Source organism: Rhinopithecus bieti, unplaced genomic scaffold, assembly GCF_001698545.2.
Source record: "Rhinopithecus bieti isolate Rb0 unplaced genomic scaffold, ASM169854v2 scaffold_44695, whole genome shotgun sequence".
NCBI lineage: Eukaryota > Metazoa > Chordata > Mammalia > Primates > Cercopithecidae > Rhinopithecus > Rhinopithecus bieti.
The window spans coordinates 390,968-406,492 of NW_016818171.1; the positions used below are offsets into that span (position 1 = coordinate 390,968).

At 47.1% G+C, this 15,525-nt stretch overlaps 1 protein-coding gene across 1 annotated transcript in view; it reads left to right on the top strand.

Moving 5' to 3' along the window:
- STAT3 (signal transducer and activator of transcription 3) overlaps window positions 1-15,525 on the top strand; it is a 97,582-nt gene that overhangs the window by 79,358 nt on the left and 2,699 nt on the right. The window contains 14 exon segments of the mRNA XM_017856576.1: window positions 341-370; window positions 470-563; window positions 660-707; window positions 3,900-3,987; window positions 5,412-5,472; window positions 5,474-5,507; window positions 5,626-5,633; window positions 5,635-5,762; window positions 7,460-7,512; window positions 7,731-7,825; window positions 7,940-8,079; window positions 8,590-8,799; window positions 14,025-14,067; window positions 14,347-14,459. Of these exon segments, the coding sequence (XP_017712065.1) occupies window positions 341-370; window positions 470-563; window positions 660-707; window positions 3,900-3,987; window positions 5,412-5,472; window positions 5,474-5,507; window positions 5,626-5,633; window positions 5,635-5,762; window positions 7,460-7,512; window positions 7,731-7,825; window positions 7,940-8,079; window positions 8,590-8,799; window positions 14,025-14,067; window positions 14,347-14,459 (1,145 nt within the window).

Here is a 15,525-nt window from a genome sequence, read left to right on the forward strand (position 1 = left end):
AAAGAAAAGAGAAAATGCATACTTATTTTTAGTTGATATAATTATCTGGAAATTTCATGAGAATGCACTGGAAAATAATGAAATCAGGGAGTTGATGAAGGTGATAGGTTTAATAAGTACATATGCAATATGAAACATAGGTTCCCCCCTTCCTATGGGGAGGCAACCAACTGGGCCTACTACACAAAGGTGTTACCTTGCGCTGATCAACTGTAAATGAATAGTTTAAAGAAATGCCCAGGAGCACAGAGGTTTTTTCATGAGAGTAAATAAAAGTCAAAGTAGGCTTTTTGAAGAAAAACGGAGCCTGTTTTATTAACAACGGTTTGTGTTCTTACAGAGACTCTGGGGATGTTGCAGCTCTCAGAGGGTAAGTTCAGCCTAGAGGCTTCCTTTTGTTCCATTTAACCTAACTTCATCCTCTGGCTACTCGGTCGCCTACATAGTTGATTGTTCTCCTGTGATTCAGATCCCGGAAATTTAACATTCTGGGCACAAACACAAAAGTGATGAACATGGAAGAGTCCAACAACGGCAGCCTCTCTGCAGAATTCAAACACTTGGTATGTGGGAGGAGCTCGCCTTCACAAAGGGCCTCTGGCTGAGGGAGTGGGCTGGGGAGAGCCTCACAGGACACCTGGCTTTTTCTTTTCTTGCAGACCCTGAGGGAGCAGAGATGTGGGAATGGGGGCCGAGCCAATTGTGATGTAAGTTTTATTGGGGATGAAAGACAACTGGGGTGTTTTCCTTGAGGGAGAAAGGGGTGAAGATCCTTCTTAATCCCCAGAATTAGAAACATCAACCTGTTCTTTCAGCTGTAGTTATTCCAGAAAGTCAGTGCAGGCCAAAGTGACATGAACAGAAGTTCCATGTGCCATGAAGCTCTCTGGCTTGGAACATTTCCATGAATGTCTGGGAGTTAGCTCCTCCTTAAGGAGAAGTGGAAAGTCCCTAGCTGAGTTGTTCTCCACACCCACGTGTTATAAAGTAGCTTTCCACCTTGCCTGGGGCTTTCCAAATTCCCCATCCAGCTCCTGCGGCTGACCCTGCTTGGCTCCATTTTAGTGCCCTGTTTTCTCTCCCACTGAGGTGGGATAGAGGGTGTAAAAGCAACAGATCTGAGTTAAACTTTAAAATAAATGACCACCTTGTGTTAGCTTGCTTAGGAAAAGAGTAAATAAAATAAAACAAACAAAACCCATCTTGTTTTTTATCCCCTTATTTTCTGCTTTTCATTGATTCAGATTATTGGATTCTTATTGTCAAGAGTAAACTTTTAAAAAACAAACAAAAGTAAATGTGACTGAAAGCTAGTTTTAATCATTTTAAAATTGTGATGTCCTGTTCTTTTTCTCACATTTGTCCCCTGAACAATTCTTCCTCTTTAAAATGTAGCAGTTCTAACTGGGCATGCTGGCTCACACCTGTAATCCCAGCACTTTGGGAGGCCAAGGCAGGCTGGTCACTTGAGGTCAGGAGTTCGAGACCAGCCTGGCCAACATGATTAAACCCTGGCTCAACTAAAGATACAAAAATTAGCTGGGTGCGGTGGTGCGCACCTGTAGTCCCAGCTACTAGGGAGACTGAGGTACGAGAATGACTTGAACCCGGGAGGTGGAGGTTGCAGTGAGCCAAGATTTTGCCACTGCGCTCTAGCCTGGGCAACAGAGTGAAACTCTGTCTCTAAAATAAAATAAAATAAGATAGCAGTCCTTTTAAAAAATGTGGAATTTTACTTGACAGTAGAGTGAAGTAGCCTATATGCAATGATATGGGAAAATGTACATGACATGTTTAGAAAAAGCAAAATGTAAAATGATTTGAATAGTATATTAGTATATGTGTTTTAAAAATACACTAAACTCTTATGTGTATTCATGTGTGTATTAAGAAATTCTGGAGGAATATACACCCAGCAGTGCTATGTATTAGTGCTACTGTTGGTGTCCATGGCTATTCTAGACTGTCTCTGTGATATTTGCATTTTAAACTGAATATATTACTTTTATAATTAGAAAAAGAGTATTAAAAATGAATTAGAATTCAATTTCTTTTTTCTTTTTTTTTTTGAGTCAAAGTCTCAGTCTATCGCCTAGGCTGGAGTGCAGTGGTGTGATCTCAGCTCACTGCAACCTCCGCCTCCTGGGTTCAAGCAGTTCTCCTGCCTTAGCCTCCCGAATAGCTGGGACTACAGGCATGCGCCACCATGCCTGGCTAATTTTTGCATTTTTAGTAGAGACAGGGTTTCACTATATTGGCCAGGCTGGTCTTGAACTCCTGACCTCATGATCCACCCATCTTGGCCTCTGAAAGTGCTGGGATTACAGGCATGAACCACTGTGCCCCGCCTAGAATTCAATTTCTGAGAATTCATTGGCAACTCTTATTTAAAATAAGTTTGCTATACTGATGTGAGACATTGTTATAGTCAGTTTGGAAAACAATTTGGCAGTATAAAAATGAACATACCCTGTAAACCAACAGTGCCATTCCCAGGATTTAATAGCAGAGAAATATTTGCATATATGTCCCAGGAGATATGTATAAAGTGGACATCAGCCTGATTCTAAGCTCTAAATGCAACCCAAATAAATACCCATCAACATTAGAATGATACGTAATTTGTGGTGTAGACACAATGGAATACTATGCAACTGTGAAAAGGAATACATTGCAGATACACATAACCATGTGGCTTCATTTTACATCAAGTGAAAAGTGAATCACAAAAGAATTCATTGGAGTCCATATGTGTAAGGTTCACAAACGTCCCAAACTAAACAATACCTACATTGCTTAGATAAACAAATACGGTAAACCTGTAAAAAGAAGAAAAAAAAGCTAGGAAATGGTAAACCCAAAAGACAAATAGCAGTTATTTCTGAGGGAGGAGGGAGGGGGATGGGGTTGGGGAAGGGCACCCAGAGAATTTCACTAGTGATGGACTTTTCCTTAAATTGAATGGTGGGTTCACATTGTTTTGTTATTCTTTGTGCCTTACGTATTTTACAAATAACCGATGGGATCTATGTAATATTATAATACAAACTGAGTAAAGGATTAGGTTGAGGATCATAGCATTGGAGTTTCTTGGTGTTGAAGAGATTAAGTGCCAAGCAAGTTGTGTCCCTGGCACTTTGTGACCACATGGTGACCTAACACTTCTTGGTGTGGTGAGGCTTGGCATGTCCCTTTCCTTGGCTGTGACTGTTAGTACTGAATGCCATTCTCTCTGAGGAAAAGCATCCTTCTCTCTCTCTCTCTCTCTCTCTCTCTCTCACTCTCTCTATTTATTTAGACAGAGTCTCGCTCTGTCACCCAGGCTGGAGTTCAGTGGCGCGATCTCGGCTCACTGCAACCTCTGCCTCCTGGGTTCAAGCGATTCTCCTGCCTCAGCCTCCTGAGTAGCTGGGACTACAGGTGCCCGCCACCACGCCCAGCTAATCACCAAATTATTGGCCAGGATGGTCTCAAACTCCTGACCATTTGATCTGCCTGCCTCGGCCTCCTAAAGTGCTGGGATTATAGGCGTGAGCCACCATGCCCAGCCTTTTATTTTTGTATATGTATTTTAAGACAGGGTCTCACTCTGTTGCCCCAGTTAACTCTGTTGCCCCAGTTAGAGTGCAGTGGTACAATCATAGCTCACTGCAACTTCCATTTCCTAGGCTCAAGCCATCCTCCCACCTCAGCCTCTCGAGTAGCTGAGGCTATAGGTGTGCACCACCACACCCAGCTAATTTTTGTATTTTTTGCAGAGATGGAGTTTTGCTGTGCTGCATAGGCTGGTCTCGAACTCCTGGGCTCAAGCAATCCTCCTGCCTTGGCCTCCCAAAGTGCTGGGATTACAGGCATGAGCCACCACACCTGGCCTAAGAGTGTCCTTCTTCTTACTGCAGGCTTCCCTGATTGTGACTGAGGAGCTGCACCTGATCACCTTTGAGACAGAGGTGTATCACCAAGGCCTCAAGATTGACCTAGAGGTGAGTTCTGCAGCAGAATTGGTGAGAGGCTACATGTAGAGGTGACTCAGGACAAAATCTTCCACTGGTGTTTTTACAAGAGAAGGTGGAATGATTACTGTTTGCTTAACACTGCGTTTATTTTGCTTACTTTTCTCAAAAAAAAAAATCCTTGGCATCCCATCTGAGAATCAAGTCTTGCTTGAGTGCTTAGAAGATGTGTGTATACTCAGCTTTCAGCAAACTTGATATGAAAATCTCTATTTAGAAATTGATTGGCTGGGTGTGGTGGCTCACCCCTGTAATCCCAGCACTTTGGGAGGCCAAGGCAGGCAGATCACAAGGTCAGGAGTTCGAGACCATCCTGGCCAACATGACAAAACCCCATCTGTACTAAAAATACAAAAATTAGCTGGGCGTGGTGGCATGTGCCTATAATCTCAGCTACTCGGGAGGCTGGGGCAGGAGAATCACTTGAACCTGGGAGGCTGAGGTTGCAGTGAGCCGAGATTGTGCCATTGCACTTCAGCCTGGGCGACAGAGTGAGACTCCGTCTCAAAAAATAGAAAAAAAAAAAAAAGAAAGAAATTGATTGGAGCTGATTGTATAAAGTTTGGGCATAAGAGTCTTAGCAGCCATTGTGTTTAGTGTACAGAAAATTGTGGCGATGACGTTCTCTTTTCCCAACTTTCTTGATTTTTAAGTTAAGATAGACCCAGAAAAGCGGGAATCCTGGTCTTTGATTCCTGAGACCTCCCTCCTGTTTTATGTGAAGATACAGCTTCAATCTTTGGAGAATGGCCTCCAAGGTCTTTTTTTTTTTTTTTTTTTTTTTTTTTTTTTTTTTTTTTTTTGAGAAGGAGTCTCGCTCTGTCAACCCCAGGCTGGAGTGCAGTGGGCCAGATCTTCAGCTCACTGCAAACTCTGCCTCCCGGGTTTACGCCAATTCTCCTGCCTCAGCCTCACCGATTAGCCTGGACTACAGGCGCCCGCCACCTCGCCGGCTAGTTTTTTGTATTTTTTTAGTAAGAGACGGGGTTTCCACCTGTGTTAGCCAGGATGGTCTCGATCTCCTGACCTCGTCGATCCGCCCGCCTGGCCTCCCAAAGTGCTGGATTACAGGCTGAGCCACCGCAGCCAGCCCACCTCCTAAGGTCTTAAAAATGGGGAAATATGGGACTGTGAGTCCAAGCTTTGAGCAAGTCAAGTTTTACAAGGGACAGCGTATGTTCCAACAGGCAGCCTGAGTGTGTGGCCACGCTGGGCATTCTTTCCACTCTGAGTCTGCCTGAGCTGACTCACTCACACTCCTCGCCTTAGAGTTGGCAGCAGTTTTATGGTTTATGGCATGGTCCTTTCATTCTGAGCCGTGAGGATACGGGCGAAGAGGCATTTCCGATTCTGTGAGAGCCCCTTGCCCTCCCCAGCTCAGTCCCCACTTCTCCGCAGACCACTCCTTGCCAGTTGTGGTGATCTCCAACATCTGTCAGATGCCAAATGCCTGGGCGTCCTCTGTGGTACAACATGCTGACCAACAATCCCAAGGTTAGTACCCCCGCTTTTAGTTGTTACCCCGGGATCTCTTGACCGACGTATGGGGTACCTAGTACAGGACAATGAGCACCATCCCTCTCTAAACAAGCAAATGTGTTCTTTCCAATAGAACGTAAACTTTTACCAAGCCCCCAATCGGAACCTGGGATCAAGTGGGCCGAGGTCCTGACTGGCAGTTCTCCTCCACCACCAAGCGAGGACGAGCATCGAGCAGCTGACTTACACTGGCCAGAGAAAACTTCTTGGGTCTGCCATTTCACCCCTTCTCCCTCCCGCCTGCCCAGAAAAGGGATCCAGCCATAGGCTGTTCATTTGGGGCCATGGTCTACTGAGCTTAGGCCATGTTGTTTTCCTGAGCAAGGTGCTGTTCTGGTGCCAGGAAACAGGGCTCCATCCAAGTTGGGGATTTGGGGTGCAGAGACAGTTTTCAATTTTCAGTTGAGGTGATCATTTTTGAGGTGGGAGGTGGATTTCTTTTCTCCTGTGTTGCTGTCTCATTCACCCTCTCCAACTAACCTTAGGAAGATCCTTTTAATGTGTTGGGAAGGTGGCGCTAAGGCTTGACATTCCCTGTCCATTTCTTTAATAAACTACAGGCTAGTTTTTTTTTTTTTTTTTTGAGAGGGAGTCTCGCTCTGTCACCAGGCTGGAGTGCTGTGGCCGGATCTCAGCTCACTGGCAAGCTCCGCCTCCCGGGTTCACGCCATCTCCTGCTCAGCCTCCGGGTAGCTGGGGACTACAGGCGCCGCCTCGTCGCCTGGTAGTTTTAGTTTTTAGTAGAGACGGTTTCACCGTGTTAGCCAGATAGGTCTCAAATCTCCTGACTCGTGACCACCCGTCTCGGCTCCCAAAGTGCTGGGATACAGGCTGTGAGCCACTGTGCCGGGCCAGGCTAGTTTTTTGTTTTTTGTTTTTTTTTTTTGAGAGACAGCGTCTCACTCTGGTTGTCCAGGCTGGAGTGCAGTGGTGCGATCTCGGCCCACTGCACCTCTGCTCCCCTGGGTTCAAACAATCTCCTGCCTCAGCCTCCCAAGTAGCTGAGACTTACAGGCGGCCCACCCCACGCCAAGCTGATTTTTGTATTTTTGTAGAGATGGGGGTTTTACCATGTTGGCCAGGATGATCTCCATCTTCTTCACCTCGTGATCCGCCCACCTCAGCCTCCCCAAATTGGCTGGGATTACAGGTGTGGCCACCATGCCCGGCCTAGGGCTCGGTTTTTAAAAAGAATTAGTGGAGGCCGGGTGTGGTGGTCACGCCTGTAATCCCAGCACTTATGGGAGGCCGAGGCGGGTGGATCACGAGTCAGGAGATCGATCACCATCCTGGCTAACACTGGTGAAACCCCGTTCTCTACTAAAATACAAAAAATTAGCCGGGCATGGTGGCGAGCACCCTTGTGGGTCCCAGCTACTTCAGGAGGCTGAGGCAAACGCAGAATGGCATGAACCCAAGAGGCGGAGCTTGCAGTGAGCACAAGATTGCACCACTGCACTCAAGGCTGGGCGACAGAGCAAGATTCCGTCTCAAAAAAAAAAAAAAAAAAAAAAGAATTAGTGGAATATTTTATGTGCTACCTGGGCTAGAAGTAGCTTTGTCCTAATAAAGCTGTTGCCACCAAATACACCTGTCTGACACCTGATGTCAGCTTGTTAGTGCTGCTGCTGGTCCCCAGCCCACCACCCAAGGCTGGGAAGAGCAGACGGACTTGTTACATCACCCCCTATCCGTGCTGGGCTACCCAACAACAAAAGTGGGTCAAATGATGGGGTAGTATTTGTCCTCATGTGCGCACACACACAACAGTGGCCACGTTCAAAGATGTGAAAGCCAATGATTTTGTGGCCCATTGTGGGACCAATGTGTGTGTGTTCTGCTTTAAGAAATAACCTCTTGACCCCAAGCGGAAAATGTACTACTTGATTCTTTTTCTTTTCCTTCAGGACCTGGCGTGAATTATTCAGGGTGTCAGATCACATGGGCTAAATTTTGCAAAGTAAGCAATCTTGTAAAATTCTCGTGGGAATGGGAATGCCTACCTGCACAGCTGTCATGGAGGGCTCTGACTTGAAGGCCCTGAACTCTTGGTCCAGTAGCCAGTAGGACCTGCCTGAGGGTAGATGGGCCTGAGGAGTTGGGTGGTACACGGTGCCCCTAGGAAGGGAAAGGCTGGGATGGCAACAGACTTGGCTTTCTCATTACTCTTTTCTGCAGGAAAACATGGCTGGCAAGGGCTTCTCCTTCTGGGTCTGGCTGGACAATATCATTGACCTTGTGAAAAAGTACATCCTGGCCCTTTGGAACGAAGGGTAGGTTGGACGGTGTGCACAGATGTAACCAAGCTCCCTGCTCTCAGCAAGCCAGTGGCAGGGGATGGATGCCCTGTTAGCAATAACAACACTGTTCCTCCTGCTTGGCTCCAGGTACATCATGGGCTTTATCAGTAAGGAACGGGAGCGGGCCATCTTGAGCACCAAGCCTCCAGGCACCTTTCTGCTAAGATTCAGTGAAAGCAGCAAAGAAGGCGGCGTCACTTTCACTTGGGTGGAGAAGGACATCAGTGGTAAGGGAGGCTCCCACCCACCCCACCTGCTGGCGGCTGCTGAGGCCTCATCCCCGCGGCTAGTTCCAAGCACCTATTGCCCCCTGGTGGTTGGAGATGGCCCCGACTCCCTGCCTCACTCAGACTCGCAAAACACATTTGGGTGACTTCTAAATCCTTCTAGCTGAAGGATTGATTTGTCTTTGTTTTGCTTGCTCCAGTGACTGTTTGTTAAGAAATTTGCAATATAAGTTGTATTCTTCATCCCTTTTTCTACTTAACCCTGTTAATATATCTCACACAAGTAGTTACATTCAAGTTTATTTTCTATGAACCAACTGGTAGCCTCTTGTAAATTAGAAGCCAGCCTGAACATTTCCACTGTGCCAGGCCACTGAACAGGGTGTTCAGGGTCTCAACACTAGGGTGGCTTAAGTTTTTTCCCCTTCGAGGAAAGAAAAAATGGGCAGTTTTCTCTGAGATGACCTAGCTGTAGGTTCCATGATCTTTCCTTCCCATGTCCCATGACAGGTAAGACCCAGATCCAGTCCGTGGAACCATACACCAAGCAGCAGTTGAACAACATGTCATTTGCTGAAATCATCATGGGCTATAAGATCATGGATGCTACCAATATTCTGGTGTCTCCGCTGGTCTATCTCTACCCTGACATTCCCAAGGAGGAGGCATTTGGAAAGTATTGTCGGCCAGAGAGCCAGGAGCATCCTGAAGCTGACCCAGGTAGTTGTTGATTTTCTGTGTTCCTGGCATTTAATTTTTGGGAAAAGTTAGAAATTTGGGGATCCTTGGAGGATAGATAGGCAAATGCCTGAATAACCTGGGGGATCATTATTTCTCCTTATGGGAAAGAACTGTAGTGGGTGCTTTTGTTGGGGTGACTGATGGGATTTGAGAGGAGAATCAGAATCAGTTAGACTAGTGCAGTTCCTGCTCCACAGAGAGTGCATGACTCTAAAGAGGGGATACAGCTTGGACAACATGGTGAAACCTCGTCTCTAGAAAAAATACAAAAAAATTACCCGGTGTGGTGGTGCGCATCTGTAGTCATAGCTACTTGGGAGGCTGAGGTGGGAGGATCACTTGAGCTGAGGAGTTCAAGGCTGTAGTGAGCGGTGATCGTGCCACTGCACTCCAGCCTGGCTGATAGAGTGAGACACTGTGTCAAAAAATACAAATAAAGAGGGTATTAATACACATATGTCCCCAAAACCTGCCAAAAACACGAGAAGAGAAAAGGCAGTTAACAGGATGCCCAGCTGGTACAGTGCTTCTTAGTAGATGCTAAAAGGTTTGAGGCCCAGATTTCAGCCCAGCATATGGCTTTTTGCCTGTCACTGAACCATGTCAGTGTGCCAGGTGGTCTGAAGAAAGGGTTTCTGGAGGAAATTATTATTAGCCGGATGGGAGTATGGTTTACACCAGAGAAGAGCTGGGAGCATCATGTTTGAAGGGGAAGACAGTGACTGGGTGGAGGGGCAAGGGATTGGTATTTAGAATGTGCAACTATTGAAAATAAGGTATTTTTTAATGTGTAAGAGGATATGTATTTATATGTTACATATAAATTATTTTAGCTGGGCGCAGTGACTCATGTCTGTAGTCCTAGCACTTTGGGAGGCCCAGGTGGGAGGATCACTTGAGCCTAGGAGTTTGAGACCAGCCTAGACAACATAGTGAGACCCTATTTATACAAAAAAAATTTTTTTAAATTAGCCAGGTGTGGTGGTTTGTGCCTGTAGTCCTAGCTACTCGGGAGGCTGATTGAGGTGGGAGGATTGCTTGAGCCTAGGAGGTTGAGGCTGCAGTGAGCCGTGATTACACCACTGTACTCCAGCCTGGGTGACACAGCAAGACCTTGTCTCACCAAAACAAAACAAAACAAAACAAAAAAACCCAGAAATTAAAAACACTATTTTACATTAAACCTGTAATCTCAGCTGGGCATGGGGGTTCACATGTGCAGTCCTAGCACTTTGGGAGGCTGAAGCAGGAGGATCACTTGAGGCCAGGAGCTCAAGACCAGCCTGGCAACATAGCAAGACCCCACTACACACACACACACACACACACACACACACACACACACACACAGAAAGAAAAAAACCCATAATCTCTGGAGCTGCCCTCAGTGTCGGGGGCGGCCCTGTCTGTTCCCATTCAGCACTCGCTGTTTTGACTCTCTGGGTTCTCTGTGCAGGTCCTGATGGGGAGTCTCTGATTCCTGATGGGGAGTCTCTGATTCGCCATTCTTTGTTTTATTTAACTTTCTATAATCATAAAGCCAAAGATGGACTCTTTTTTTCTGAGACAGAGTTTCACTCTGTCGCCCAGGCTAGAGTGCAGTGGCATGATCTCTGCTAACTTCTCCTGCCTCAGCCTCCCTAGTAGCTGGTATTACAGGCGCCCCCACCGCGCCCAGCTAATTTTTGTATTTTTAGTAGAGAAGGAGTTTCGCCATGTTGGCCAGGCTGGCCTCGAACTCCTGACCTCAGGTGATCTGCCCGCTTCAGCCTCCCAAAGTGCTGGGATTACAGGCATGAGCCACTGTGCCTGGCCTAATGATGGGCTCTTTAATGTGATCCTTTAGGGTTGGTGCCTTGCCCCAGTTGCTGTTGAAAAAACTATTTTTGTCCAAATGGCATACACACAGAAACCTGCAAACTTCCCTCCCACTTTTTCCTAGGATTCCTTCCAAGGGCTTTCTTGAGATGGGACAGAATGGGGCTTGGAAGAGGGAGTTCCAGCTATTGACCGTTGCCTTTCTCCTTTGCTGGGGTCCTGAGTCTTGTTCCCGCTGTAGGAGTTACTCACTTCCTGTCTGCCGCCTATCTCTCTTTCCACGTGTGCTTCAGTTGGGAGATCTGTTTATCAGCCCCTGCCACACGGCTCTTTGTTCCTTCTGCAGAGGACATTGGGGTCCCACGGCTGGTCCTTTTGACTCATTTTGCTTTCACAGTCCCTACCTCCCAGGCTCAGGCTGCATCCTCCATTACCATCGCCCTTCCTGTGGGCTGGGAGGCCAGGTCCTTTCCTGCCCAGCAATGTCAGCCTTTCCTCAGGGGCCAAGGCACTCATCAGGAGAAAGGAACTAATTACTTGAGTAATTTGCCTGCCTTGCTGAGAGGAGTGTGCCCTGAGGGACTCCGTGTGAGTGTAGTGACGGGTGTGGGGGTGTCCCAGTGTTATTATAAAATGGGTGCCTTCAGGAAGATGAGCATGTGACCATTTCCTCTCTATTTCCATCATAAGAGTATTGTGGTATGAGAGTCTCAGGGTTAGATTATCGTCCCAAGACTCTTCTCTCTTCCTTCTCTACTGGAAGCCCACATAGCATTTCCTTGTGGCTTGAGGGAGAGGTTCGGAGCCACTTACAAATTAGATAAAGTATGTTTACAACCTTGTACACAGCCACACATGAAGCCATTTTTCTCAGCTTTTTTTTTTTTTTTTTTTCTGAGACTGAGTCTCGCTCTATCGCCCAGGCTGGAGTGCAGTGGCGTGATCTGGATTCATCACAACCTCTGCCTCTCGGGTTCAAGAGATTCTCATGCCTCAGCCTCCTGAGTAGCTGGGATTACAGACATGTGCCACCATGCCCGGCTGATTTTTGGATTTTTAGTAGAGACAGGGCTTCACCCGTTGGCCAGGCTAGTCTTGAACTCCTGACCTCAAGTGATCTTCCCACCCGGGCCTCCCAAAGTGCTGGGATTATAGGCGTGAGCCACAGTGCCCAGCCTTGTTTTTGTTTTTGTTTTAAGTCTCACTCTGTCTCCTAGGCTGGAGTGCAGTGGTGCGATCTCACCTTACTGCAGCCAACAGTCTCACTCAGTCTCCCAGGCTGGAGTGCAGTGGTGCGATCTCACCTTACTGCAGCCTCTGCCTCCCAGGTTCCAGTGATTCTCCTGCCTCAGCCTCCCGAGTAGCTGGGATTACAGGCATGCCACCATGCCCAACTAATTTTTGTATTTTCATTGAAGACAGGGTTTCGCCATGTTGGCAAGGTTGATCTTGAACTCCTGGCCTCAGGTGATCCACCTGCCTCAGCCTCCCAAAGTGCAGGGATTACAGGCGTTAGCCACTGTGCCCGGCCTCAGCTATCTTGATTGCTGGAGAATTAAATCCTTTTCTGTCTAGGGTGTCAGCTCCCTAAGGGCTGAGCCAAAACGGTTGCATTTATAAGACACTGGAGCCCAGCCTCAGTAGCTCCTTTGAATTCTGCACTGAATTGATCAGTTTCTTGGCCCAAAGTAAACTCAGATGGCGGCCCAGGAGCCACTCTGCAGTGCCCTCTTTCACATGGTCATCATGCTTTCTGATCCCTCAGGTTATCTCTAAGCCTCATGTTATGACTATGCTGTTCTCAGCCCACCCCACCCTGCCCCATGCCTTCTCATTGGTTTGTTCACCTGAATTCCCTAGATTTCATGTCAGTATCCCCAAGGTTCCTTGACCTCTTGGTGTAAGCATTCAGCATCTAAAATTCATTTTATTCCCGTCATTGCATTTCTAACTGTAGAACAAGAATTATAAATGACAAAGCTCATAGAAAATTGGAACCTTTTCTTCCCCCTCCCTCTTACTTTATACATAAAAGAGAACATGGGCTGGGCGTTGTGGCCAAGGCTGGGCATGATAGCTCATACCTGTAATCCCAGCACTTTGGTAGGCTGAGGTGGGCGGATCACTTGAGGTCAGGAGTTTGAGACCAGCATGGCTAACATGGAGAAACCTCGTCTCTACTAAAAATACAATAATTAAGCTGGGTGTGGTGGCTCATGCCTGTAATCCCAGCAGTTTGGGAGGGTGAGGCGGACGGATCACCTGAGGTCAGGAGTTCAAGACCAGCCTGGTCAACATAGTGAAACCTTGTCTCTACCAAAATTACAAAGAAAACGATTAGCCAGGCATGGTGGCGGATGCCTGTAATCCCAGCTACTCAGAAGGCTGATGAAGGAGAATCACTTGAACCCTGGAGGCAGAGGTTGTAGAGAGCCGAGATGGTGCTACTGCACTCCAGCCTGGGTGACAGAGCAAGACTCCGTCTCAAAAAAAGACAAAAATTAGCCGGACATGGTGTGCCGCCTGTAGTCCCAGCTGCTTGGGAGCCTAAAGCAGAAGAATTGGCTTTGACCCGGGAGCAGGAGGTTGCGGTGAGCCGAGATTGTGCCACTGCACTTGAGCCTGGGCAACAGAGTGAGACTCTGTCTCAAAACAAAAAAACAACAACAACGAAAGAGAGGGACCATGCCTTGCTCCAGGTCTCTTAGCTATTGAAGATGTACCTGGACCCAGGTCTCCCGTCTTCTAGTTGAAGCAATTGTACTGCCGCACAAAGTCACATTCTCTTTGGTGCTTCCTGATTGATGTATTCATCCAACTAGGAAGTTACTTATGCCCTCATCCAAAAATGCGGTAGAGGCCAGATTAGTGCTGGTGGGAATAGGAGATAAAACCTTTGGCTTTGGAACCACAAGCATTAGCAGTCTCCATGTTCTTTAAAGACTCGGTGATGTTGGTACACCATGCAAAGACTACGCAGGCTTGGTTCCTGCATGCAGAGAAGTTATCTAAGAGATATGACCAGGCTAGAATGGAATCCTTAGACCACATGGAGGCTGTTAAACTTTTACATAATCTAGGGAAAGAATGGACACGAGGTTGGCATTAGTCTAGGCTCAGATGGGAAAAGGTTATGCTGAAAAGCCTCTGCAGCTCAGGACAGCTTTGTGCAAAGAACTGAGGTTCAAAGCTGCTAGTGCCTAGGACATCAAATAGTATAGATGAGGGCGGGCAACGCTGAGGGGCGGATGGAGCTTTCCAGACAATCTTGGCATGAGGATGGAGTGAGTTTCAAATCAGTCCTGCCGAGGCAGATGGCTTCCTCCGGCTCTGCTTACTGAATGCGAAGTCCCAGTCAGTAAGAAAACTGGTTTTCTTCTTCCCAGGCGCCGCCCCATACCTGAAGACCAAGTTTATCTGTGTGACACCGTAAGTGGCTTCCTTTCCCAATTTTGCCTTCATTTCTAATATCCTCAGTTATCCCTGGGAGTAGGACACTGGGTGAGAGTTAATCTGCCAAGGGTCGGAAGCCCCTGGGCTATGTTTAGTACTCACAGTGACCTTGTGTGTTTAAAAAGCTTGAGCTTTTATTTTTCTGTTGGAGACCAGAGTTTGATGGCTTGTGTGTGTGTGTTTTGTTCTTTTTTTTTTTCCATTGTGTCTTGTCAACCCCCCGTTTCCCCTCCTGCTGCCCCCCATTTCCTACAGAACGACCTGCAGCAATACCATTGACCTGCCGATGTCCCCCCGCACTTTAGATTCATTGATGCAGTTTGGAAATAATGGTGAAGGTGCTGAACCCTCAGCAGGAGGGCAGTTTGGTGAGTATTTGGTTGACAGACTTTGTCCCTATAAGGGAAGTTGGTCCCCTTTGTATGATGCTCTCACATGTACACACCGAGAGCTGGTCACTCAGAATGGTAGGAGGTTCTAGAGCATTGCTTTCCAAAAGAAATGGTATGAATGCCACGTGTGAGTATACATCTAGCAGCCATACTGGAAATAGACGAAGTTAATTTTTACAGTATATTTTATTTAACCCAGTAAATCCAACATACTGTCAATTTAACATTTCAGGCCAGGCGTGGTGGCTCACGCCTGTAATCCCAGCATTTTGGGAGGCCGAGGCAGGCGGATCATGAGGTCAGGAGATCGAGACCACAGTGAAACCCCGTCTCTACTAAAAATACAAAAAATTAGCCAGGCGCGGTCACGGGTGCCTGTAATCCCAGCTACTTGGGAGGCTGAGGCAGGAGAATGGCGTGAACCCTGGAGGCAGAGCTTACAGTGAGCTGAGATCACGCCACTGCGCTCCAACCTGGGTAACAACGAGACTCCGTCTCAAAATAATAATAATAATAATAATTTAACATTTCAGAAAAAGTTGAGGCTGGGTGGGTGGCTCACGCTTGTAATCCCAGCACTTTGGGCAGCTGAGGTGAGTGGATGACTTGAGGTCAGGAGTTCGAGACCAGCCTGACCAACATGGTGAAACCCCATATCTACTAAAATACAAAATTAGTTGGGCATGGTGGCGCATGCCTGTAATCCCAGCTACTCGGGAGGCTGAGGTAGGAGGATCGCTTGAGCCTGGGAGGTGGAGGTTGCAGTGAGCTGAGATCATGCCACCGCACTCCAGCCTGGGTGACAGAGTGAGACTCCATTTCAAAACAACCGAACTAAACTAAAAGAAAATAAAAAGTTGAGACCTTTTTTTAATTATTTTTTTCATACTAAGTCTTTAAAATCTGGTGGGCTTTTGACAGCCACAGCACAGCCCAGTTTGGACAAACCAAATCTCAAATGCTTGGTGGCCATGTGTGTCTCGGGGCTCCTGAATTAAACAGTAGATCAAGGGCAGAAGATCTAAGGCTATCCTGGGAATAG